This window comes from Lagenorhynchus albirostris, chromosome 5 (assembly GCF_949774975.1).
Source record: "Lagenorhynchus albirostris chromosome 5, mLagAlb1.1, whole genome shotgun sequence".
NCBI lineage: Eukaryota > Metazoa > Chordata > Mammalia > Artiodactyla > Delphinidae > Lagenorhynchus > Lagenorhynchus albirostris.
Genome location: NC_083099.1, coordinates 74932157 through 74958180, shown reverse-complemented (window position 1 = coordinate 74958180; position 26024 = coordinate 74932157). Strand labels below are relative to the sequence as shown.

The 26024-nt window shown below is 39.1% G+C and overlaps 2 protein-coding genes across 2 annotated transcripts in view; both read right to left on the bottom strand.

The window, feature by feature from the left end:
• Nucleotides 1-2020: 2020 nt before the first annotated feature.
• Nucleotides 2021-5921, bottom strand: LOC132520568 (nephrocystin-1-like). The gene is given in 3 exon segments (XM_060149296.1): nt 2021-4803; nt 4806-5369; nt 5372-5921. Coding segments are annotated over 3 exon segments (1977 nt in total). The 5' UTR covers nt 5916-5921; the 3' UTR covers nt 2021-3934.
• Nucleotides 5922-18590: 12669 nt separating this feature from the next.
• The window catches only part of SNX4 (sorting nexin 4), a 62619-nt gene continuing 55185 nt past the window's right edge, over nt 18591-26024 (bottom strand). The window contains exons 12-14 of the mRNA XM_060150437.1: nt 23918-24063; nt 22515-22629; nt 18591-19761 (exon numbers count right to left, since the gene is read on the bottom strand). Of these exons, the coding sequence (XP_060006420.1) occupies nt 19714-19761; nt 22515-22629; nt 23918-24063 (309 nt within the window). The 3' untranslated portion in view covers nt 18591-19713. The remainder of the gene's footprint in view (nt 19762-22514; nt 22630-23917; nt 24064-26024) is intronic.

Here is a 26024-nt window from a genome sequence, read left to right as displayed (position 1 = left end):
GACCTCACAAGGGGCTGTTACCGAACCAGGTACCAGATTCGTTCTGCGCCCCACGCAGCAAGCCAAAATGCTGAGACGCTGAGGTTTACAGCAATGACAGCGCTTATTCACAAAGCAGCCAAGCCGAAGGGAGAACACGCCTCACACCTGCCTTCCCACGGACAAGGGGCTCGGGGCATTTATGGGATGGAAATAAAGATACCTGGCGGCCCGAGGTGTGGGGAACAGGAGAAAAAAGGTGACTGGAAAAAGGTGAGGTAATCCACGTTCTGCGCAGGCGGATCCAAGCCACAGGCATCAACACGTTGAAAAATGGAGGCGCTTAGCTCCACCTGAGGGCGGAGTTTCCGGCCCTCTGACGTCAAAAGGTCATCGAGTGGACACTCGCGCATGCCCAGTTGAAAGGTCGGTAGTCCGTCCAGTCTCAGGACCAGCTCAGCTCAGACTAGACGCAGCTGACTCCAAGTTACCGGAAAGCAAGTCGGGCAAAAACGTTATTGTTTCGGCTATGTGCTGCGTGGAGGACGTGCAAGCCTTTCCTAGACAACCTTGACTAGTGAAGGAAGGTGAAATGGATTTTTGACTAATGATTACCCACGGTCTCACGGCTGCCACCAGGACTTGGGGCAATAGGTCCACTGTTCTTCAGTCATCCCCACCTGCCTGAATCAACACAGGGGGAACACTGGTGTTTCTATCAGGCCTGACCAACATTTTTGATATGCTAATAAGTCCTAAGAGAAGCCAGTCCTTCACATGTGTGTGCATGTGTGTATCTATAGATACCTACAGAGATACATATATGTAGAGAAACTTGTGATCTCTCTCTCTTCATAAATATACGAATATATAGTGAATCAAGAAAAGTAGAATTAGGAATTCCCTGGCAGCCCAGTGATTAAGACTCCATGCTTCCACTGTAGGGGGCACGGTTTCAATCCCTGGTCGGGGAACTAAGATCCGGCAAGATGCGCGGCATGACCAAAAAGAAATAAAAGAAAAGTAGAATTATGTGATAAAATGTAGGTTTGGTTCTTGAGCATCTTTGGGGGTGTAAGGGAAACAGGGACGATACCCCAGTTCACAGTGGTGCGCTTCAGCTTGCTGATGGGAACTTATGGTGCCTCAACACCAGCAATGAGCAGCCTTCCTGTTTCCTGCTTAATCTGGGCCAGCCTCTGGAGGGTCATACTTATTTCTGGGTCCTAAGTTTTGAGAAGGATACTTCAAAGGATACTTCATGTAATATCAGCTCAGGTGGGGTGGACTGAGTGATGGTTGAAAGAATTGGGCATTCGGAGCATGGACAGGAGCAGACGGGGGGGGGTGGAATGTAGTAAAGGCACACACAAAGGCAAGGGATATATAGGTTAGCATAGAAATGAAGTTGAGTTTTTACGAAAATGTAAGTAGAAGGAAGAAAGATTAGTTACAATGGCCACGACCATATCCGCACATAGAGTTTCATCCTTGGGTCTCCTTTCATCCAGCCTGCTCTCCTCAGTGACTTTGTTCATTCCATCTATCTCCTAATGTCTCCCAAACCCATCTTCAGCCAAGATCCCTCCAGAGCTTCATACTTGTATATCCAACTCCCTCCTGGTCACCTCCACCTGTATGTTCTCATGCATACCAAGCTCTACATGTCCTGAAGTGAACTCTTCACCACATCCATGACCATATTGGAAAGGGCTTCAAGTTTTATGGGCTGCATTTTTACCAACCACATCTGGAAGGCAAGGGAAGGTATGGAATGTGTCATTTATAACTAAATGGTAAATGGTTACCATTTCCATTTGCCTCTATCCTTAGAATGAGGTGTTTTCAACTTGGTTGCTCATCGGAATCACCTGGGACATTTTTAGAAAATGCAGATTTTTTTCCAGGCCCCACCCAAAACTCCATGAATCAGAATCCCAAGAATCTTAACTTTTCTTTCTTTCAAATTTTGACTCCCACTAATGAGATCAACGGAAGTCCATTATGTTAATTAACAAGTCATAAATTTCACCACTGAAAATTCATTTCTCACATTTATTATAGTCAGTAGGAAAGATCAGGAACTGATTTCGAGGGAATGAATGCCTTGGCTCTTATCACCACTTTTAACCAGAAAATACACCTCTCAACCATTCTCTTGAAATTTAGCAATTCTGGGAAGCATTATCCGCTTGATGCCTCCAGAGGGAATCTACCCTTCATTTGGCCTCTCTGAGCATCAGGTGGTTGATTGTACAGTATTAATTTGTTCTCACACTAATTCTGTTCTTTGGAGAAACTCTTAAATCACTCTCTCTCTCCCTCTCTCCGCCCTGCCCCCCACCAAACTGGCAGCTCAGGAGTAGGGAAAGAAAGGGCAGGGCAGCCAGGACAGGCACCAAAAGGTCCTAACCTCCACACTGGCCCACACCAATTTTCAGTGGGCTCCCATGCTGCCCCTTGGCCTGGGGATGGCCCTGAGTTTCCGGCCTCAGATATCTGACAAGAATCTGTCATTTTGTAGCCTCGATGTGCTGCTGGCTACCTTTCTGTACTTTTGAGAGCTTTTCCCTTTGAACAAGCAAAATATGGCTATGCTCACCTTGTGGGCAGAGGTGGGGGGTGGGGATGAGTAAAATGTAGGCAGTTCTAAGTAGTAGGTCATTGCCAAATTATTTTAAAACCAGCATGGGAATCTAATTAGACATGAATGTGCTAGAATACACCTCCATTCCTGCATCAGCTGCTCCCTGGGTTACACACTCTGCTTCCCACTCTCAATCCCTTTTTTTTTTTTTTTCTGATTTCCCCTACATTTCACAACACAAAGTTTATTAGCAAAATCATATATTTAATATATTCTGGGTCCTAGACTCTTATCAAATATATCATTTGCAAATATCTTCTCCTAGTCTGTGGATTATATTTTCACTTTCTTGAATAGTCATAAATTTAGCTTTTGATAAAATCTTGCTTTCATACAAATCTATATAGATACAGTTAACTTAAATTTGTTACTTGGCATTACATACAGAATGGACGGACAACAAGGTCCTGCTGCATAGCAGAGGGAACTATATCCAATATCCTATGATAAGCCATAATGGAAAAGAATATAAAAAAGAGTGTATATATTGGGCTTCCCTGGTGGCGCAGTGGTTGAGAGTCCGCCTGCCGATGCAGGGGACACGGGTTCGTGCCCCGGTCCGGGAAGATCCCACATGCCGTGGAGCGGCTGGGCCCGTGAGCCATGGCCGCTGAGCCTGCACGTCCGGAGCCTGTGCTCCGCAACGGGAAAGGCCACAACAGAGAGAGGCCCGCGTACCGCAAAAAAAAAAAAAAAAAGTGCATATATATATGTATAACTGAGTCACTTTGCTATACAGAAGAAATTAACACAACATTGTAAATCAACTATACTTCAATAAAAAAAAGAAACAGACTCACAGATATAGAGAACAAACTAGTGGTTACCAGTGGGGAGAGGCAAGATAGGGGTAGGGGATTAAGAGGCACAACTATTAAGTATAAAATAAATAAGCTACAAGGATATATTGTACAGCACAGGGAATATAGCCAGTATTAATGACTTTAAATGGAGTATAATCTTTAAAAATTGTGAATCACTATATTGTACACCTGAAACTTTCATAATATGGTAAATCAACTATACTCAATAAAAAAGAAAAACAAAACAAAAATTTGTTAGCTGGTTTGTGAAAAAAAATTCTCTTTAAATTTAGATATAACAGTATTCCTTATAAAAATTTACTTCATTGTATTAACACATATTTAAATTATCAGATAAATATTTCTTATAGAATGTGGCCTGAACAAAAAAGAATAAAGCCTAAGTTGTGATGGGACAGTTACTTCTGGTTTTGTCACGCGATGCAGGTTGTCATGGAGGGTCTATCAGATTCAGCAGGAAGTGGAAGGTCAAGGGGCACCGCTGTCAGGCTGCATTCTTTCTTATTTCACCCAAGAAGTCATAGGTCTGCTCTGAAATGCCGAAAGGTTCATGGAGCCCCGCTGGCGACAGCAGAGCCTGGAGGGCGCCCTCGTTTTCTTGGTTTTGCTTGAGCAAGTCGGCGATGACCTTCCATCGGGCAGCCTCGGTCTCCTCCTCTGCCCACCTGAACGGGGGCAGGAGCGCGGAGTGGAGGAGGGGGTCGTGATAAACCAGGAGGAACACGGCCTTCAGTAGCTCCTTGTCTCTCTTCTCTGATCTTTTTAATGTACTCTCTTTCTCAGCCCAGGAACTCCTGAGTGCATCCATTATGTCAGGCTGCTCCAAGAGCTTGGGGAAGGTGGCCAGCACTGGATTACTAATTAAATCAGCACTGCGCATGCTCATCCTGTCTTTCAGGAGCACATCTCCAAGAATCTGGCGATAAAATATCAACAAATGAACGGAGTACATACTTCCCATTAATGTTTCCGGCAGTAGACTTAGCATGTTCCTTGATCTTCTGTTCAAAGATCTCAGTTTTACTAGAAGTTGAGGCTGCCTTCTCACTGTCATCATCTGATGGAAAACACTACCAAGTGCCCTTCTGGATACTGAAGGGTCCACTTCAACACCTTTTTCATATGGGGTGCCTCCATTCAAGAAGAGTTCATAAGGTTTTGCTGGAATAGGAATTCCACTGGCATGAAAAAGTTTAAGAAACACCCAGCCACAACTTAATTCTCCTCTTTCACCAGTTGAATTGCGAATATAAGAAATTCCAAGTTCAAATAATATTCCAAGATCTGGAGAAGAAGAATTGGACCTGATGAAACAGTCAGCATCAAGCAGGCAGGGCAAGATGCCAGTAATCTGGGAGAAAAGGTCCACGTTTTGGGTTTCTTAGGTTGTCACGTGGCCCTGACTGTATGAATGTTGCTTAGAACCTTATTGCCGTCAAACAGACAGAAGCGCACGTGTCTGCTCAGAACCTGGATGCTCGCTCCTGGGAGAGGAATCATCTTACAGCTCCAGAGGGTCAGAATCAAGGAAACACAACCTGGTCTTGACCTAATAGAGCCTGTTTTAGCAACCCACGTTAGATCTCTGAAGGCCAGTTGTGAAGTAGTGAGCTCTGGTTGTAAGAAGTAACTTGCTCGAAATTGATCCCCTTGCTCTAGAAGCTGGAAGGGGGTGGAAGGCCTGAACCCGGCAGGAATAGCTCCCATCGTGGTCAATACGTCGACGGTGTTAATCTGCCCTGAGATGGCTTTTCGGACTGCACTCCGATGAGAATCGGTTCTTTGTTTAACTTCTGCTCCTTCTGCCATTTCTACCTCTACATCTTCTTCACTGCCTTCTTCACTAGACTCCTGGCCTTCTTCTTTATTACAGGGCTCCAAGTCTGTTCTGAGGCTAAGACCTTTGTTTCCTTTGGCATTCTAGCCATCCACCAACCATCAGGGTTTTTTTCAATTACAAGGCGAATTTCCCCTTTCTTAAATGTAATGTCTCCGACTTGCTGAGCCATAAAATCTCCAACAGCAACATATTCTCCACTTGTGGCCTCTTCTTCTTTTTCTTCTTCATCTTCTTCAGCAGAATTGTCATCGTCCTCTCCTTCAGTAAGCGCCCCAGTTTCAGCGACATTTTCTCTACTTATGGACACAGCAAGTTCCTGCAGTTGGTGGGTAAGCTTATCCAAAAGATTGTGTTCCTCCTCTTTCGTCTGATTGTAACTCCCAACAGGGGCAGGTTCATCAGCCTGTGAGAGAATATAAGTTTTGCTTAATTTTTGAAGAGCATTTTTATTTTCATCTATTGCCTGTTTTAATTGGATACATCTTTGGTAAATATCTCGCCTTTTACTGGCTTCTAGAGCTCCTTTCAGTCGACTCTCAGAAAGCAAATCATCAAGCTGCTGCTTCAGCTCCTGACTGCGATGCTGCAGGAACTGGAGGGGATTGTGCTGCCGCCTCGCCAGCATCTCCTTCGCCTCGGCCTCTGTCCCTTTTTGACCAGTGCTGCAGCAGAAGGCTCAGCCAGAGCCGCTATATGAAAATCCTCACAGGGCAACCCTTTCATAGATAACCAAGAGCTGACTTTTCCTTGTGAAGCACATGCTCAAACTGGAATTAGAACATGAAGTTCACTCAACGTCATTGGAAATACACTATGTACCATTTTATGTAGGATATAAAACTTTATTTTGAAAAATTCCCACCAAGTTTATCTTACAGACGTACTCTTACATGAGCATAAAGATGAGGAAATTCATTGCATCATTTATAATGGTCCCAGACTGGAACCCACTCTCATTTCCACCAATGTGAGGCTAATAAATTATGGTCTATATGAAATACCACATGGCCAAAAAGAGATAGAGGTATATGTATTGACACGGAGCCCTCTTCGAGCTATAGTAAGTATGCGTGGTATGCTCCCCTTTGTGTGTGTGCAGGGGTGTATGCACATGCGTGTGACAATTTCTGGAAGGATACACAGGAACCCAACAAGAGTGGTTACCTCTGTGGAGAGGAACAGGGAGACTGAGGGATGGGAAATGAGAGAGAACGACCCAACTTTTCATGTACAGGCCTTTAGCACCATTCTAAAAAATTTTTTAACCATCTCCATATATTAACTTAAAAAAACATTTTAACATTCTCTTGAAATGTCAAATATGAATTTCACAATCTACAAGAAACTTTGATATGTCCTTTAACATTTACATTTATAGTACTATGGGATCCTTGATTTTAATACAGTCTTTGATTTGACCTCTTTTACTTACCTGGGTGGGGATGGGGAAACAGAATTTGGCTTTTTTTTTTGCCTTTATGTGCCTATTGTGCATTCTCTGCCTTTTTCTCTGCTTATTATATATTAGGAGGAAGAAGGAATTATTGTTACATTTTTATTACACATATTCTGAATTAGCTACTGCCTCACACTATTTCTCCTTTCTTCATCTCGTCACATAAAGGAGCACAGCATTTACACCCCATGCAGTGTTCCTCACTGTGGTTACTGGAAACCATCACTTTAAGACATTATCTATTAATAAGTGGGGAAGGGCAGATGTGGACACTGCCCTTTCATTTCAGTATGCTGTAGCCATATTTTGCTGATAGCCTAATTCCTGATACTTATTTGTTTTAATCTTCTGACTTTTAGTTAAAATTCTTTTGGGAGCCACATTTGGAGGGAAGATGTGTGCTTTTGTCAATTTCATTACCCATGTCCATATTCATTCCCAGTGTATTGTGCTGTCTAGTACATGTAACAACTTTTTAAAAAAATTGGTGTATAGTTGATTTACTATGCTATGCCAATCTCTGCTGTACAGCAAAGTGGCTCAGTTATACACATACATTCTTTTTTCTAATATTCTTTCCCATTACGGTTTATCCCAGGAGACTGGATATAGTTCCCTGTGCTATACAGTAGGACCTTGTTTATCCATTCTAAATGTAATAGTTTGCACCTACCAACCCCAAACTCCCAGTCCATCCTTCTCCATCCTCCCCTCCCCCTTGGCAACCACAAGTCTAATCTGTGTGTCTGTGAGCCTGTTTCTGTTTTGTAGGTAGATTCATTTGTGCCATATTTTAGACTCCACATAAAAGTGATATCATATGGTATTTCCCTTTCTCTTTCTGACTTACTTCACTTAGTATGATAATCTCCAGTTGCATCCGTGTTGCTGCAAATGGCATTATTTTGTTCTATTTTATAGCTGAGTAGTATTCCATTGTATATCTGTAGTACATGTACCAACTTTGATAAAGTTCCTATTGGGCCATGTTGTCTGAGGTAGTGATTACTGTTATTTTTCTTTTGGTTGCAAAGCAGTTTGGTGTATAGTGATATCTTTTCACAAATATTATTCCTATCATCTGCAGGTATTTAATTAACAATTAAAAATTAAATAGTATATACTTATATTCAATTTCCTGTGATAAACCATAATGGAAAAGAATATGAAAAAGAATGTATATATAACTGAATCACTTTGCTGTACAGTACAAATTAATACAACATCGTAAACTATACTTCAATAAAATAAATTTTAAAAAAATTAAATAGTACTTAAAGGTTTATGGTATAAAATAAAATAAGATGGGACAGTGAGTGAGAGTATGGATGAAATGCGATTGGCCACGTCAGTAATTGTTGGGGCTGGAGGAGGGGTACATGGAGATTCATTGTATTTTTCTCTACACTTTTGAATATGTTTGAGAATTTCCATAATAACATGTTAAAAGATTTATCATATAAAATAGCTGCCCCTTGCCTCACTTTCACCTATTCCCCATTCCTCAGTCCCTTCAATTCTTTTTGCCATTTCTTTGTACATTTATCTTCCTATTTCTTAACAATGCTTCTGGTAGTATGTCTTGATTTATCAAGATATACTAGATGAGTATTGGCTCTCTTAACCTGCCCTCCCAAACAACTGCTATAGTTGTTAGCACCATGTTTGGATAAGCTGAGTGTCCTATTTCCATTATTATAATCCTGTAAATATTTTAACTTCAGAGCCAGGTAGTATATTCTGATTATGATTCTCTTCTTACAAAACATTTCTTTTTCTCCTGAATATTATAATAGACTTGTTTTTATTGCTTAGTTTTCTTTCTAGCTATGGCTAAAACATCCCACTCCAATAGCCTCCAAATACAACACTCCACACTTGTCAAATCTATACAAAGCCTACAATTCCAACTTTTCTCAGGTGTTCTGCCTCCCGGAGCTCCCCATCTCTAGCTCACCTTTGGACACTGCCTTCCCAGGACTCCTTCTGACCTTATCCTGGGTGTACCTGTCATCTCCCTTCTATGCTGGATCTTCTTTTTCTGTATCCCATGTTGTCCTGATTTTTCATCAATGCTCCTGCTTTGGTGAACCACATCCTTCAATAGCTTCTTTTTTTTTCACATCTTGATTGGACTATAAATGCTTTACAATGTTGTGTTAGTTTCTGCTTTATAACAAAGTGAATCAGCTATATATATACATATATCCCATTATCCCCTCGCTCTTGCGCCTCCCCCCCACCCTCCCTACCCCACCCCTCTAGGTGGTCACAAAGCACCGAGCTGATCTCCCTGTGCTATGCAGCAGTTTCCCACTGTTTTACATTTGGTAGTATAGATACGTCAATGCTACTCTCTCACTTCATCCCAGCTTCCCCGTCCCCCGCCCCCACCCTGTGCCCTCAAGTCTGTTCTCTACATCTGCATCTTTATTCCTGCCCTGCCACTAAGTTCATCAGTACCGCTTTTTAAAATTCCATATATATGTGTTAGCATATGGTATTTGTTTTTCTCTTTCTGACTTACTTCACTCTGTATGACAGATTCTAGGCCCATCCATCTCACTACAAATAACTCAATTTCATTCCTTTTTATGGCTGAGTAATATTCCATTGTATGTATGTGCCACATCTTCTTTATTCATTCATCTGTCAATGGACACTTAGGTTGCTTCCATGTCCTGGCTATTGTAAATAGACCTGCAATGAACATTGTCCTACATGTATCTTTTTGAATTATGGTTTTCTCAGGGTATATGCCCAGTAGTGGGATTGCTGTGTCATATGGTAGTTCTATTTTTAGTTTTTTAAGGAACCTCCATACTGTTCTCCAGAGTGGCTGTATCAATCTACATTCCCACCAACAGTGCAGGACGGCTGCCTTTTCTCCACACCCTCCCCAGCATTTGTTGTTTGTAGATTTTTTGATGATGGCCATTCTGACCTGTGTGAGCTGATACCTCACTGTGGTTTTGATTTGCATTTCTCTAATGATTAGTGATGTTGAGCATCTTTTCATGCATTTGTTGGCCATCTGTATATCTTCTTTGGAGAAATATCTATTTAGGTCTTCTGCCCATTTTTGGATTGCGTTGTTTGTTTTCTTGATATTGAGCTGCATGAGCTGTTTGTATATTTTGGAGATTAATCCTTTGTCAGTTGCTTCATTTGCAAATATTTTCTCCTATTTGTAGGGTTGTCTTTTCGTCTTGTTTATGGTTTTCGTTGCTGTGCAAAAGCTTTTAAGTTTCATTAGGTCCCATTTGTTCATTTTTGTTTTTATTTCCCTTACTCTAGGAGCTGGGTCAAAAGGATCTTGCTGTGATTTATGTCATAGAGTGTTCTGCCTATGTGTTCCTCTAAGAGTTTTATAGTGTCTGGCCTTACATTTAGGTCTTTAATCCACTTTGAGTTTATTTTTGTGTATAGTGTTAGGGAGTGTTCTAATTTCATTCTTTTACATGTAGCTGTCCAGTTTTCCCAGCACCACTATTGAAGAGACTGTCTTTTCTCCATTGTATATCCTTGCCTCCTTTGTCATAGATTAGTTGACCATAGGTGCATGGGTTTATATCTGGGCTTTCTATCTTGTTCCATTGATCTATGTTTCTGTTTTTGTGCCAGTACCATATTGTCTTGATTACTGTAGCTTTGTAGTATAGTCTGAAGTCAGGGAGCTGGATTCCTCCAGTTCTGTGTTTTTCCCTCAAGACTGCTTTGGCTATTTGGGGTCTTTGGTGTCTCCATACACATTTTAAGATTTTTTGTTCTAGTTCCATAAAAAATGCCATTGGTAATTTGATAGGGATTGTACTGAACCTGTAGATTGCTTTGGGTAGTATAGTCATTTTCACAATAGTGATTCTTCCAATCCAAGAACATGGTATATCTCTCCATCTGTTGGTACCATCTTTAATTTCTTTCATCAGTGTCTTATAGTTTTCTGCATACAGTTCTTTTTTCTCCCTAGGTAGGTTTATTCCTAGGTATTTTATTCTTTTTGTTGCAGTGGTAAATGGGAGTGTTTCCTTAATTTCTCTTTCAGATTTTTCATCATTAGTGTATAGGAATGCAAGAGATTTCCGTGCATTAATTTTGTATCCTGCAACTTTGCCAAATTCATTGATTAGCTCTAGTAGTTTTCTGGTGGCATCTTTAGGATTCTCTATGTATAGTATCATGTCATCTGCAAACAATGACAGTTTGACTTCTTCTTTTCCAATTTGTATTCCTTTTATTTCTTTTTCTTCTCTGATTGCCATGGCTAGGACTTCCAAAACTATGCTGAATAATAGTGATGAGAGTGGACATCCTTGTCTTGTTCCTGATCTTAGAGGAAATGCTTTCAGTTTTTCACCATTGAGAACGTTTGCTGTGGGTTTATCGTATACGGCCTTTATTATGTTGAGGTAGGTTCCCTCTATGTCCGCTTTCTGGAGAGATTTTATCATAAATGGGTGTGAATTTTGTCAAAAGCTTTTTCTGCATCTATTGAGATGATCATATGGTTTTTATTCTTCAATTTGTTAACATGGTGTATCACACTGATTGATTTGCATATATTGAAGAATCCTTGCATCCCTGGGATAAATCCCACTTGATCATGGTGTATGATCTTTTTAATGTGTTGTTGGATTCTGTTTGCTAGGATTTTGTTGAGGATTTTTGTATCTATATTCATCAGTGATATTGGTTTGTCATTTTCTTTTTTTGTAGTATCTTTGTCTGGTTTGGGTATCAGGGTGATGGTGGCCTCATAGAATGAGTTTGGGAGTGTTCCTTCCTCTGCAGTTTTTGGAAGAGTTTGAGAAGGATGGGTGTTAGCTCTTCTCTAAATGTTTGATAGAATTCACCTGTGAAGCCATCTGGTCCTGGACTTTTGTTGGAAGCTTTTTAATCACAGTTTCAATTTCATTACTTGTGATTGGTCTGTTCATATTTTCTATTTCTTCCTGGTTCAGTCTTGGAAGGTTATACCTTTCTAAGAATTTTTCCGTTTCTTCCAGGTTGTCCATTTTATTGGCATTGAGTTGCTGTAGTAGTCTCTTAGGATGCTTTGTATTTGTGGTGTCTGTTGTAACTTCTCCTTTTTCACTTCTAATTTTATTGATATGAGTCCTCTCCCTCTTTTTCTTGATGAGTCTGGCTAATGGTTTATCAGTTTTGTTTATCTTCTCAAAGAACCAGCTTTTAGTTTTATTGATCTTTGCTATTGTTTTTTTTGTTTCTATTTCATTTATTTCTGATCTGATCTTTATGATTTCTTTCCTTCTGCTAACTTTGGGTTTTGTTTGTTCTTCTTTCTCTAGTTCCTTTAGGTGTAAGGTTAGATTGTTTACTTGAGATTTTTCTTGTTTCTTGAGGTAGGCTTGTATAGCTATAATCTTCCCTCTTAGAACTACTTTTGCTGCATCCCATAGGTTTTGGATCGTCGTGTTTTTGTTGTCATTTGTCCTTCTAGAAAACTTTTAATTTCAGTTATTGTGTTGTTCATCAGTTTGTTTGCTCTTTAGTTCTCCTAGATCCTTGTTAAATGTTTCTTGTATTTTCTCCATTCTGTTTCTGAGATTTTGGATCATCTTTACTAACATTACTCTGAATTCTTTTTCAGGTAGATTGCCTATTTCGTCTTCATTTATTTGGTCTTGTAGGTTTTTACCTCGCTGCTTCGTCTGTAACATATTTTTTTGTCATTGCATTTTTTTTTTTTTTTTTTTTTTTGGTGGATGGGGCTGTATTCCTGTCTTACTGGTTCTTTGGCCTGAGGCATCCAGCACTGGAGTTTGCAAACAGTTGGATAGAGCTGGGTCTTGGTGCTGAGATGAGGACCTCTGGGAGGCCTCACTCTAATTAATATTCCCTGGGGTCTGAGGTTCTCAGTTAATCCAGCAGTTTGGACTCAGAGCTCCCACCACAGAAGCTCAGGCCCAACCTCTGGCCTGGGAACCAAGACCCCACAAACCGTGTGGCGTGGAAAAAAAAAAAAAGACCCCACAACCCGTGTGGCATGGGAAAAAGAAAAAGAAGAAAAAAGGAACAATACAATAACAAAGAATAAAAAACAAAATTAGAAAGCTAAAAAAAAATTAGGAAAAAATAAAAATATAATTGAAACAACTGCAACAAGGTAAATTAAAACCAGAACAGAAAAAAAAAAACGGGGGGTGGGTGGGAACAAGCCAAAAGGATCAGAAAAATAACAAAGTATAAAGAATAAAATAAAATTAGAAAAATAAAAGATTAGAAAAAATAAAAATATAAATGAGTCAACAACAATGAATCAACAAGGTAAAACAGAACCCCAGTCTAAAAGAGGAAAAAAGAAAAAAAAAAAAAAGTCTTGGCTGTGGGGGGCGGAGTTTAGGTGGGGGGGAAACAGGCAAGGGCGGGGTTTATGATGGGTGGGACCTAGGCGGGTGGGGGGTGACGTTGGAGCATGGGGCGGGGCCTAGGCTCAGGACCTAAGCAGCCGGGAAAGGCCTTGGGGCTGGGGGCTTAGGCGGGGCAATGTTTAAGTGTGGGGCGGGGCTTCTGTTTAGGACCTACGCCAAAGCAGATAGGCAGCACTAGGCAGCACGTCCAAAGGAGGGCCTCTGGAGTGTGGAGTTCTGGAGTTTGGACGTAGGGCCCTGCCTGAGGGTGTGTGGGTGGGGTTTAGGGCCAGCACGGTTGGAGGGGGTCCCTGAGGGGATCTCCGAGTGTAGAGGTAGGGCTCTGGGTGCGGGTGTAGGGGTGGAGCTTGGGCTCTGTGCAGCAGGAGGGACGCTCCAAGGGTACAGGATTAGGCCCGGGAGCCCAACAGGCTCCCCAGTGCCTAAGGGGACAGGGAAAGCACTGGCCCCGTTCCCTTCCATTCCTTCGCACCCCTCCCCCACTGTCTCCCCATCCCCACTGGACTCCTAACCGTGGGTGGGTCCCGCTGGGTGTAGGAACTCCTCCCCTCCCCCAGCCACCTGTCAGGGTGCCAGTCCCGTAGGTCCGGCCTTTACTTTTGCTTCCCATCCCTCCCTCCCACTCCCTCAGGACCCGTGGGCAGAGGATCAGGCCCGGGATCTCAGCAGACTCCCAGGGGCCCAAGTGGGCAGGGGAAACCTGGCCATGCTCCCTTTTGATCCTCTGCCCTCCCAGTGGTCCCCCAATTTCCCCCTTTGGACGTGGGATCCCTTCCCCTCCCCCAGCCACCCCTCAGGGGCGCCAGTCCTGTCCTGCCTCCACTTCGCCTCCCCCTCACTCCGCCCCACCCTGCCCATCCTATCCAGTTGCTGGGGGTTCCTCCCGTCCCCTTAGGTGTCTGTGGTCCCCCGCCGGTGCCTGGGAGGTGCCCTAGTTGTGCCGAGAGGCGAATTCCGCGTCCTCCTAGTCTGCCATCTTGACTCCGCCCCTCCAATAGCTTCTTGAGACAGAGTGTATAGGAAGAGAAATTTTTGAGACTGCATATCCAAAAATGTCTTTGTTCTGCCTCACACTTGATTGACAGTTTGGCTGTCAAGTTGGAAATAATTTTTCTCCAGAATTCTGAAGGGATTACTCTATTCTCTTCTGGCATCCAAGAAATTTTGCTATTGAGAAGCCTAATGCTGTTCTGATGGCAATTTTCTGTATATTAAATGTTTCCCTGACGACTTTTATTCATCTGAAATTTCATGGTAATGTGCAATGGTGGTCTCCTAAGCATATGGAGAAAGGGTCAGGACCCGGGCATCTAACTGCTCTTGGTATCGACTTTCCACCAGCCCCTCCCCACACCCAACTCCACACTTGCTCCTTCTTACCAGTGTTCCTGTTTCCTCTAATTCCTGAGTCTTTCTTGGATTCTGCTGTGCAAATTTGCTTTCTCATTAGTAGCCCCAGCTATAGGCACATAAGTTTGAGCTGCCACCGTGTTGCTTATTCAATTAATACTCCTCCATCTTTTTATCTTCCAAAATTTTGTGAACATTTCTTGTACACAGTGTCTCTTGTTTCCTTTGTCCTTAATGGTACTCAAAAAAATATTTTTTTCCTTACTGCCATTTTAGAGGAATTTTGAGAAGGTACAAAGATAAACCCAAAGCACAGTCTAAATCACTATAGTATTTAATCGGAAATCTTCTACAATATTTGATGAAAGCCTCATTAATGCTATTTTTGTTATTACCGTATTATTGAATTTCCATCTTAATTTCTGCATAATTATCCATATACTCATCTTTATCATTAAAGCTTAACATAAAATTTGCTTTTGATATAAACTTGCAAACTTGAAATTGTACTAAGAAATTGGTATTACCTAATTCCCTCCCTTCCTTCCCTTTTTTTGTATAACTGCTGAATTTTTGTATATTTTCTAAATAACTGTACCAAAATAGATGTTTGGCCAGGCCACTGGCTTAATAGCTAGTAATATTCCACATTATATAAATATATATATTTCGTTAACACCTCACTACTCAAAGTGTAACCAGTAGCACTGACAGTATCTGGGAACTAGTTAGAAATGCAGACTCTGAGGCTCCACTCTTATCAAATCAGAATCTGTTTTAACTAGATCCCCACGTGATTCACAAACACATTAAAGTTGGAAAACTAATCTAGTATTTCACCATAGCGTGCCCCTCTCTCAGGTTTCCCCTTCTTGCCCCCATTCCCAGAAGTACCCAAGACATTTTCCTTTCAAATGTCTTACAACTTGAGTATGATGAAAGTTACCTTTTCTATCCCTCCCCCATCCTCACGGGTCTGTCCCAGAGGGTCTCCTCCAGGTCTCTGCTCCTCCGAAAGGGAAAAGCCTCGAAAAGTACACGCTCTAGAGCCATGTTACTTGGTTGGGTTCATTTAAACTGCAGCTCTGGTTAGTTACAAGCTGTGGGACCTTGGGCAAGCATATCACTGCACTGTACCTCAGTTTCAGGTGTAGTAGTAATAAGGATTTAATGCATGTTAGCTATCATCCTCTGAAATCAAGGCCTTAACAACTGAATATTTAGGAATTTCTCCGTATCTTCTGCTGATGGTGCTTCTATCACACAGGTGTGTGAAAGGATGTTTTATTCATTTGGACTTTTGCTACTGAATCAACTGGTTCCACCTTCATCTGGGTATGATTTTATAAATATTTGCTGAATCAACAGATTCCCCAAACCTTTTGGACTTGTGGAGTGCCCAGGAAGTGAACATACTTCCTGTTAGAGCTTTAAGAATGAGGGATCCATCTTCTTCAAGGTTCAACAAATATTCTGAGAAAAATGAGCACAGGGAACAATAGGGGAGGGAGATAGGTGAAGGGAGAAAGCCAGAGGAATTTCAGCATTGGTGGGAGGAGAGGGGGAAATGGGGACGGATATTGTCTAGAGGGCAATTGTCTAGTGATGGACTTAACTTTCCCAACTTTAAGTATGATGATGGCTGGAGGTTTTCCACAGATGCCCTTTATCAGACTGTTTCCTTCTATTCCTAGTTTCCTGAGTTTTATCATAAATCAGTGTTGAATCTTGTCAAATGCTTTGTCTACATGTATTGAAATGATCATGAAGTATTTCCTTTATTTTGTTAATATGGTGCTTATAGTTACTGACTTTTAATTTTAAACTAACCTTTCATTCTGCAATAAACTCTACTTGCTCATAAGGTATTATGCTCTTTACATATTGCTGGATTCAATTAGCTAATAGTTTAATGATTTTTGCATCTATGTTCATGATATATATTGATACGTCACTTTCTTTCCTTGAAATGTCTTTCACCAGTTTTGGTATTAGAGTAATACTTGTTCTTATTTTTTCAAAAAGTTGGGAAAAGTATTCTCTTTTCCCTATTTTCTGAAAAGTTATGTAGAATTAAAGTTTTTCTTCCTTAAATATTTGATAGAATTCACCAATAAAGCCATGTGGACCTGAAGTTCTTTTGCAGGAAAATTTCTGATAATAAATTTCTTTGATATAAGGCTATTTACATTTTCTGTCTCATATCAGTTTTAGAAAGCTATTATTTTTCAAGAAATTTGATGACTTCATCTAATTTATTGGTTAAAATTTGTCCATTATTATCCTTTTAACGACTGTAAGATCTATAATAACATCCCCAATTTCATTCCTGATAGGGATAATCTGTGCTTTTTCTTTTTCCACTGAGTTTTGCTAGAGGTTTAACTTTATTACTCTTCTCAAAGAACGAACTTTTGGCTGTGTTAACTCTATGATTTACCTGTTTTCAGTATCACTGATTTTTGCTCTTACTTTTAATATTTCTTTCTTCTACTTACTTTGAATTTATTTATTTATTTAATTTTGGCTGCGTCGGGTCTTCATTGCTGTGCGCAGGCGCGCTCTAGCTGTGGCGAGCAGGGGCTACTCTTCGTTGAGGTGTGTGGGCTTATTGCAGTGGCTTCTCGTTGCAAATCATGGGTTCTAAGCGTTCGGGCTTCAGTAGCTGTGATGTGTGAGCTCGGTAGTTGTGGCTCGCGGGCTCTAGAGCGCAGGCCCAGTAGTTGTGGCACACGGGCTTAGCTGCTCCGCGGCATGTGGGATCTTCCCAGACCAGGGATTGAAACCTGTGTCCCCTGCATTGGCAGGTGGATTCTTAACCACTGCACCACCAGGGAAGTCCTTACTTTGAATTTAATTTGCTCCTTTCCCCCCTAGTCCCTTCCTTCCTTTCAAATATATAAATATTTAAAGCTATATCATTTAGGAAGCAAGTACAATTTTTCTGATTTGGCCTTTTGTTATTTTAATTTTCGGGGTTACTAAACCTTGAAAGAAACTCCTAAATTTTTTTAGGGAAAAATTTTCAGGAGAATCAGTAAATTCTACCCTGGAGGAGAGTAAGCATATATATCTAAAAAATGATTATAAGGCTATAAAAAGCCTAGCATTCCTCTTACATAACTCTTGGTTTTTCATTCCATTCCAAGCTGGGTGTGTGTTTATTCTAAAGATGCTTGAATTTTAAGAACCCCCAGTTCCTTTGTTGGATGCTATGCTGTAATTACCAGTGATTCATTCATCAAGTTTTTGGATGTAAATGAAGGCTAGGTATAACTTCAGTTAATTTTAATGCTTTGACCACACTAACTGCATCACTAGTACACCGTCAAGATGAAATTTTCCTCTGTTACTAAGTATTTACATTTATGTAATGAGTCTTCTTTCTTTAGTTATTGTTTATATTATCTTTTTATATTTATCTTTGGAGATCTAACTCACCCTTTAAATAATTCATTTTGAGTTCTGGTTTTTAAATACAGAAAAGGGTTAATGCATATAGATTTTCTTTATACTTACTATGAATAGTACTAAAAATGATTTCCATCATAAAATTTCATTAAGAGTTCTTTTTAAGGAATTATTGTGCTATCAAATGAAACTTTTTGAAAATCAACCCATCAAGAAATTCCTACTTAAATATACATACAACCAAGTGAATATTTGTATATTTCAGAGAAGATCATCTTTTAAAACATAGGTATCAGTGGCCTTTTCAAATTAAGTTAGCTAGTAGAAAAAAAATCTAATACATTTTATATTTAGTCTAAGGTTAGGCTGGAAGAAAAGGCTTTTGATTTTTAAAGGCCAAGCTACTTTATTTCATGAGCCAAGAGATGATACAATTCAATGGAATGAAATGTGTACCTATCAAGATGACTTTTGCTTCTAACAATTTTATCTTTTTTTTGAAAAAAAAAAGGGAGAATTTTAAAAATCATACATCATTTCAGCATCTTATTTTTAAAAAACCCAACACTTTGGCATAAGACAAATTTATACAATTAAACACTTCAAAATATAATATGGCATATATTATTTTTCCATAGGGCATCAGATACTAATAGGTACAGGCCACTTTGTTAAAATAACAAAACTCATATGAAAATCAACACAATACTTCATTTATTTATTGTATAAGTTTGGCAAAGAGCACAAAACTTCAGCAACATTTTAAACATGTAAAAAAGTCAAATGCTGAACAGTACTGGAAATCTTTTTTTACATAATTAGTAATAATGAGTATACATGTAGGGTTCTGCAAAGCTAGCAAAATACCAAGGGTGCTTGGCTTCTAAACATATACCACAAAAACACACACACAAAAGCAATATAATTTATCTTTACAAAAATTACAGCCAAGCAATAAAAAAGGATGTTAATAATGAAGATACTAACACGTATGTTCACTACATATATCTTATACAATGAAATGCTACACTTTGTACCCTGAAATGCCATGTGTAGAGAGCCAAGCAGAGTCAATCAATTTAGGCTCATCACTGAGGTTAAGAATCATCTGAGAATTTAATGCCTGTATGTAACATACTCAATGAAACCTTGCTATATACCAATTCCTAGATCACAACAATGTATTTTACTATATATCTGAGAAGTTGTGTCTTCTTTGTTGGCAGTGTAAAATTTTTGACTAGTATCAAAATTCTGGTAAAACACACATTGAAGGCATTTTCTAGTGTATGCAATGTTTGGGGGCATTAAAGAATGTGGAAGAAATTCTTAGATTACACACTAAGTTTCTGCTGAGGTTTGTCAAACCAAACAGCTCAACTATAAGGCAAGGAAAATTAACCCCCTATAACAGATTAGTGGGTCTTACCAAATAAAGATAAGAATTCAATCTTAGGAAAAAACTCCCTACATAAGCAGATCTGAAACAGTGGGCACTAAAACGAACATCTAAAAATTACCTAGCATCTTGATATTCAGTCATTGGTTCAGAAGCCTGACAATTTGTTGGTATATTTTATCTAATTAACATTTTTAGAATCAGCACCAGTCCCCAAAACCTCAAATTATAATATTTAATCTTCACTAAAATACACCCTTTTGTGCTATATTAACACTACAATCAAATTAAAGAAAGCTGAATTTACTCAACTTATTATATATTTTTGTGTATACTGATAGCAACTTAAATTTTTTTATTTACTTGTGCTTCTGTTTTGGGGCACTTTGATTGAAGAGAAACTCATTTCACAGGATTACATCTTGCTAAAGCATTCCTTAGCATTGGTCCAAACTTGAATTCCCTTTAAAAACAAACAAATCAAAAAAAACAAAAACAAAAAAAAAACTTTTAAAATGTGATTTTGGAAGGATTCTGAAAGCCCAAGTATTTGGCTTACTGGTATGCTAAGTTTTACTTTTTGGGATAATTAACAAGTCCAGCAAATAGGACACTTCTTCTGGCAATAGCTAATATAAGTCAATGTCAAATACTTTTGAAAAAAGTAATAGAATCATTTGTTTGAGCCTATCTTCAAAACAGAAAGAACTCCTACAACTTCTTTTTGAAAAACTCATTTACTCTATTCATATCATTTCTATTTATAAACCAAACAAGTTCTGTAATATTTGAAACAAAAGAAAAAACTTATTAGTCTAACAATTAAATATAAATTAATGAATTATTAATTTATTAGTCTAATAATCAATATTTTGATAATTAAGTACTAAGTTATCAACTCCCTTTCAATGGTTATAGCAGGCAATTTAGCAAAAAACTAATATGCTATAATATAACTAACATGCTTAAACAAAAATGCATGTTTGAAACTGGGAAAAAGTGCATGTTCGTAAAAATGTAACAGTAAAATCTAGAAAGTGGTAGAAATAAAGGTATGTTTTCAATAAACAAGATATATATTTGCCAATAACTGCTAATTTACGAAGAAAGAATATTTTCTTTAATATTAAAGTTTGTCAATATTTATTGAGGCTTCAAACAATAGGAAAAAAAATCTTTTTAGCTTTTCTTCCTCCCTGATGGAATACAAAAAAAAAAAAAAAACCCACAAAACTCTTTTAAAATGTCCCAGATTGCCTGGATAAAGTAGTATCTAATGGAGTATTCGTTGGTAGAATGGATAAGATAGATCTCATGTGCACTGTCCTAGTAAGACATCCATAAGACAGCAAATGAAAAAACAAAAGCTACACACTAGCACATATAATGCAATCCTGTGTTTGTGGGAAAGGAAAGTGTATATTTTCTAAATGACTGTATATGTACAAATGAGTCTGAAAAGATAAACATGAAGATGTAACAGTGTTGGGTTTTCCAAAAGGGATTTGGGGAAGGAGGAGGAGAATTTTTACTTAATATGCTTCTGGCTTATTTGAAATTTTTATAATGAGCATATATGTTATTTTTATAATTTTTTTAATTTAAAAAGATAAAATAACGTGAAATATATAGATACCCACATTTACCAAAGAAAGATGACTTGACTTCTCGTACTTAATTTTAAGTTTCTAAAGAAAACAGCACTGTAGATTTTCAAATATAAGAATCTACTCCACTTAGGCAAGAAAATAAAACATGAAACACTGTAATACTGTTCCTAAGAAATACGGTAAACATACACTCTTACTAATCTCATGTGAGTAAACTCTTGTTTACTCTAGTTATTATCTTAGGATACACCAGATACCCAACAGTGTGTCCGCACATACCTACAGTAATATCTTGTTTATCCAGAGATTACTTTTTAGCACCCCTCAACCCGCTCACCCTAAGCAAAGTGGCAGAGGGAAAGTCCTTTGAGCCATTACACAAAATCTGCATTCTTGGAAAAGAAGCAAATGGGAGATCACAGGAACCTATTAATGAATCTTTTATAGGAATAAAACAAAACAAAACCAACTCTAAAAACCTTTGTTTTCTGATCTTTCAGACCACCGAAGAGTTAAAAAGGCAGATTAGAAAGACGGTAAACGTGAAGCAGCAGAAGGAGCTGATGGGATGACAGCAGCAGAGACAAAAACAACCCAAACTACAATATAGTCAACCATCATCATTTGCAGATTGATCAGTCATGGTTTTAACTTCTCTCAAGTGACCCCAAAGATCTACAACATGAAGTAACTTACAATTTCGTTGAGGCATAACTATAAATTTGGCCCAATGACTAATGTGTGAGTCTGTTGTTTCTGTCTCAAAACATCTTTGTTGTCTACTGCTATTTCTCGTCATACAAGTAAAAAGGGCTAAGAAAGTGACGGTTCCAAGCCAGAAAATACAAACTTTGGACAAATTAAAGCATAAGAGTGTTTGTATGAGTGTGATTTTTTTCCCTCTAAGAATGGCTTAATAAATATGGGAATCCATCTTACTATGTGATATACTGAGATAAAGCATGTTAAATCGCTCAATAAATTGCGAAATGCTAGAGAAATGTAAAGCGCGGGAATGACTGGTGGTCGCACAGGCAGATCCTGGGTTATGAAGAAGAGGTTAAGGAATATTTTGTATTTTGTTCTTACAACAGCGTTTTAGAAAGATCTCCATCACTGCCAAAACATTTATTTTAACCAGAATAAGCTTCAACGTCCTTGCCTTCTACTGAGATGTCAACTACGTGAAGGGTTTACTCTGACAACAAACCATAACGCAGCCACGGTTTCCCAAAATAACGCTGAAACCATTTTCCAGTCGAAGTATATATCACTGTTAGGAATGGTACTGTACTGCCCTGTCCAAGGGCAGTAACCCTGGGACATATAACCAAAGTACTGTTGTTAGTACATATTTTCACATACAAGTTATAAACGGGGCATACAAATTTGGAACTTTAGATGAGTAGAGACTCGGTAACTGATATTTTGATTATGACCCTTCTTTCAAAATTAAGTAGAGAAACTGGGAAACATTCTGGAAGAGGAGAAGAATGGACTTAAAAATGAAAATGATAAATACTTTGGTCCAAATAAGAAACCGATTTTAAAGAAATTTGCAGGCACTTCTGAATATACTTGTACCTTCACTGAAACCAAAACCTACCTTTTTGCACATACTGATCTGCATGACTGCATAGCTTATGAGGGCCTCCTTTAAATCATGGTTCTTTTGTTCTTTGAAGCGTTCAATATCAGCCCAAGCATTTTTGACAAATTCTCTGAAATAAAAGGTACAGTCATTATTATTATTCTTATTTAAATTAAGTAAACTACATATTATAAATTTGAATAACCACTTCTCATTTGAGTTGGGTTTTTGTCTGTATAGAGGAAAAAGCGTATAAGTGTATACGCGTAAAAGTGTATAAGATAGTTCTATTTTTTCTCGTCCTAAAAATTACAGTGGGAGAAAAAGCATACAGTCATACACTCATCTACATTTTAATAATCTCTATTTTGCCACAAGAATTCCAGCTTCAAATTATTCCCATAAAACAGATGTAAATGGCTCCCTGAACCAGCTCATAAGCTAACAGGTGCCACATGAAGTTGCCTTCCTGGGGTCACTGGAAAACATACATTCTTTTCAACAAGATGGATTATGTATCACATTTATCATGTGCTTAATTTAAATGACAACTAGAGTTTTTAAAATTCTGAGAGCAATTTGTCTTTTTCTTTTGGCTGCACCGCCTGGCATGCGAAACTTCCCTGACCAGGGATCGAACCCACACACCCTGCAGTGGAAGTGTGGAATCTTAACCACTGTCTTTTTAACTCTATTCATGAGAGTTTAGTTTGACTTACTTGATGCCGGAAGTTCTAAAAATTAAGAAAATCACCTCCAAATCAGTGATACACTCTTGGTCTGCCTTGGTCTACTCAACAACTATCAGATGAAAACAACAATATGAAAAATGAGCCCAACAGTCATGGCAGACCTTTGAGAACTGAATTTCTAAAAATATTTATGGAATAATTACATTCCAAGCCCTATGCAAGGTATTGGGACATAAAGATGAAAGAGACATAGTTACTGACTTTGAAGGGTTTGTAATTTAGCCAGGGACAGTCACACTGTACAACCAACCACCCAATACAAAACTGCCATGCAATAGTGGCATGAACCAAGTGCTATGACAGCCTGTGAGGATAAGAGAAAGCTTCACAAGAGAAGTAATGCAAAAGCCTGGCACTGGAGAATGATCAGGCTTTTAACTGACAGAAAAGGGCAGAGGGAATGTGCAAAGGATAGAAATCATGAAAAGTACAGGAAAATAATATTATGAAGCTTAGATACTTTCTTCTTCCTCTTTCCCTGACACTAAAACAACTGTTTCTACGCAACATGATTTTTGATTACTCAAATTTCTTAGGAATACTCAATCACTGCATTTTAGAAGAACAGGCTACATCCAGGGACACTGGTGAAGCTGGGAATGGTTATAAACAATCTGTCACAGAGTCTACATGTCTAGCCATGTTAAAACACCACAGCATTTTTACCTGCCTTCCTGATTTTTAGACTTAAGTTGTTGTTCTCCTTCATTTATTTGTTCTTCTAGCACCTTTATTCTGGCTTCTCTCTGCTCTGGAGTTTCTTGACCAAAGAGTTTGGTAGTCATTCCCTTCAAAGAAAATGTTCTCACGGTCTAAAATGAAATAGAAACAGATGAATGGATAAACAACACACATACACTGAAATATTTTTCAGCCTTAAAAAGGAAGGAAATTCTGACACATGCTACACAACATGGATGAACCTTGAGGACATTGTGGTAAGTGAAATAAGCCAGTCACAAAAAGACAAATACTGTATGAGTCTACTTATATGAGGTATCCTAAGTAGTGAAATTCACAGAGACAGAAAGTAGAATGGTGACTGCCAGGGGCTGGGTGGAGAGGGAAACTGACAGTTGATATTTAATAGGTACAGAGTTTCAATCTTGCAAGATGAAACAGTTCTGCAGGTTGGTTACACAACAATGTAAATGTACTACTGAACTTTACCATTAAAAATGGTTAAGATAAAGATCTTATGTTCTGGGGCTTCCCTGGTGGCGCAGTGGTTGAGAGTCCGCCTGCCGATGCAGGGGACACAGGTTCGTGCCCCGGTCCGGGAGGATCCCACATGCCGCGGAGCGGCTGGGCCCGTGAGCCATGGCTGCTGAGCCTGTGCGTCCGGAGCCTGTGCTCCGCAACGGGAGAGGCCACAACAGTGAGAGGCCCGCGTACCGCAAAAAAAAAAAAAAAGATCTTATGTTCTGGATATTTTACCACAATTATTATTATTTTTTTTTAAATGGGGAAATAGCCATTTCCTCCCTAGCTCGGACAGAAAACACCACAAGCCTTACAACTAGGGGGCTACTAATAAGATTTCTAACACTGGAAAATATGGAAGAATCAAAAAGGGAAAAATTTTAACGGAGCTTCTTCATCATATGGAAAATTTCTAGGTGACGTATTAGGCAAGTTACTTCTTTATGTTAGTGATCATATTTTTTCTAATTACTCTGTGATATAAAAAATAGATAAAATTCAACAGGCAACAGTGGAAAAAAACTAAATAAACTATTTAAAATCTGTGTAACTCACACTAAAACTTAGTATCTATTAATAAAACAGGATGCCTAAATCCAAGCCTCAAGCTTCACTACTTTACCATTTCCTTATTCTCCGGAGTTTACTGAGGGAAACACATTTAGGAGTAGAGAACCAAGCTCCCTGAAAATGGACTGGGAATTTCCCCTGGATTTTAAAAATAAATCAAGACAGTGTCTACCTGTTTCATGCAGAGGTCTTTTCCCACATATCTCTATGTGAGTAGCCCATAAGCACTTTCACAAGTAAAGTACTTGTTAACTATGAAATGATTCATAAATGGTGGCATTGTAACTGCTTTTTTTTTTTTTTTTGCGGTACATGGGCCCCTCACCGCTGTGGCCTCTCCCGCTGCGGAGCACAGGCTCCGGACGCGCAGGCCCGGCCGCTCCGCAGCATGTGGGATCTTCCCGGACCAGGGGCACGAACCCATGTCCCCTGCATCGGCAGGCGGACTCTCAACCACTGCGCCACAAGGGAAGCCCTGTAACTGCTTCTTTACTTCCAGATTGTGTGCTCTCACCATGACGGCTTTCTTATTCCAATGAAATAGCTGGACAGTAGAAAGCTGATTATAAAAATGATCTAAGTCCAATATAATAAGATAAGGAATTTTCTTCACAAGTATTCACTGTAAGCATTCAAGAATAAAGTACACAAAAAGCTCCCTGTTAGGAGAGAGGCACTGATTCTAAAAGGGCAAAGTTAACTAAAATTTCTATAATATACCAGGTAAAATTAAACCTGGCAAAGGTTATTATTTCAATCCCAAAGAATAATGTTTTTTCACTTGGACTTAATCAGAAAAGAGATGGTTCTTATTACACACAGCAATGTTGGCAAAATTTCTTACAACACTATATAATATGTGTTTTAATGGCTTACATCCTTTTATATCAAGATCACAAACAAAAGAATTATAAAGTTGCCCACAAATTATTTCCCTGTAAAAGCTACGGGCATCCTGCAGCCCATTCCACTTAAGGTTTGCTGTAATAATACCAGAGAC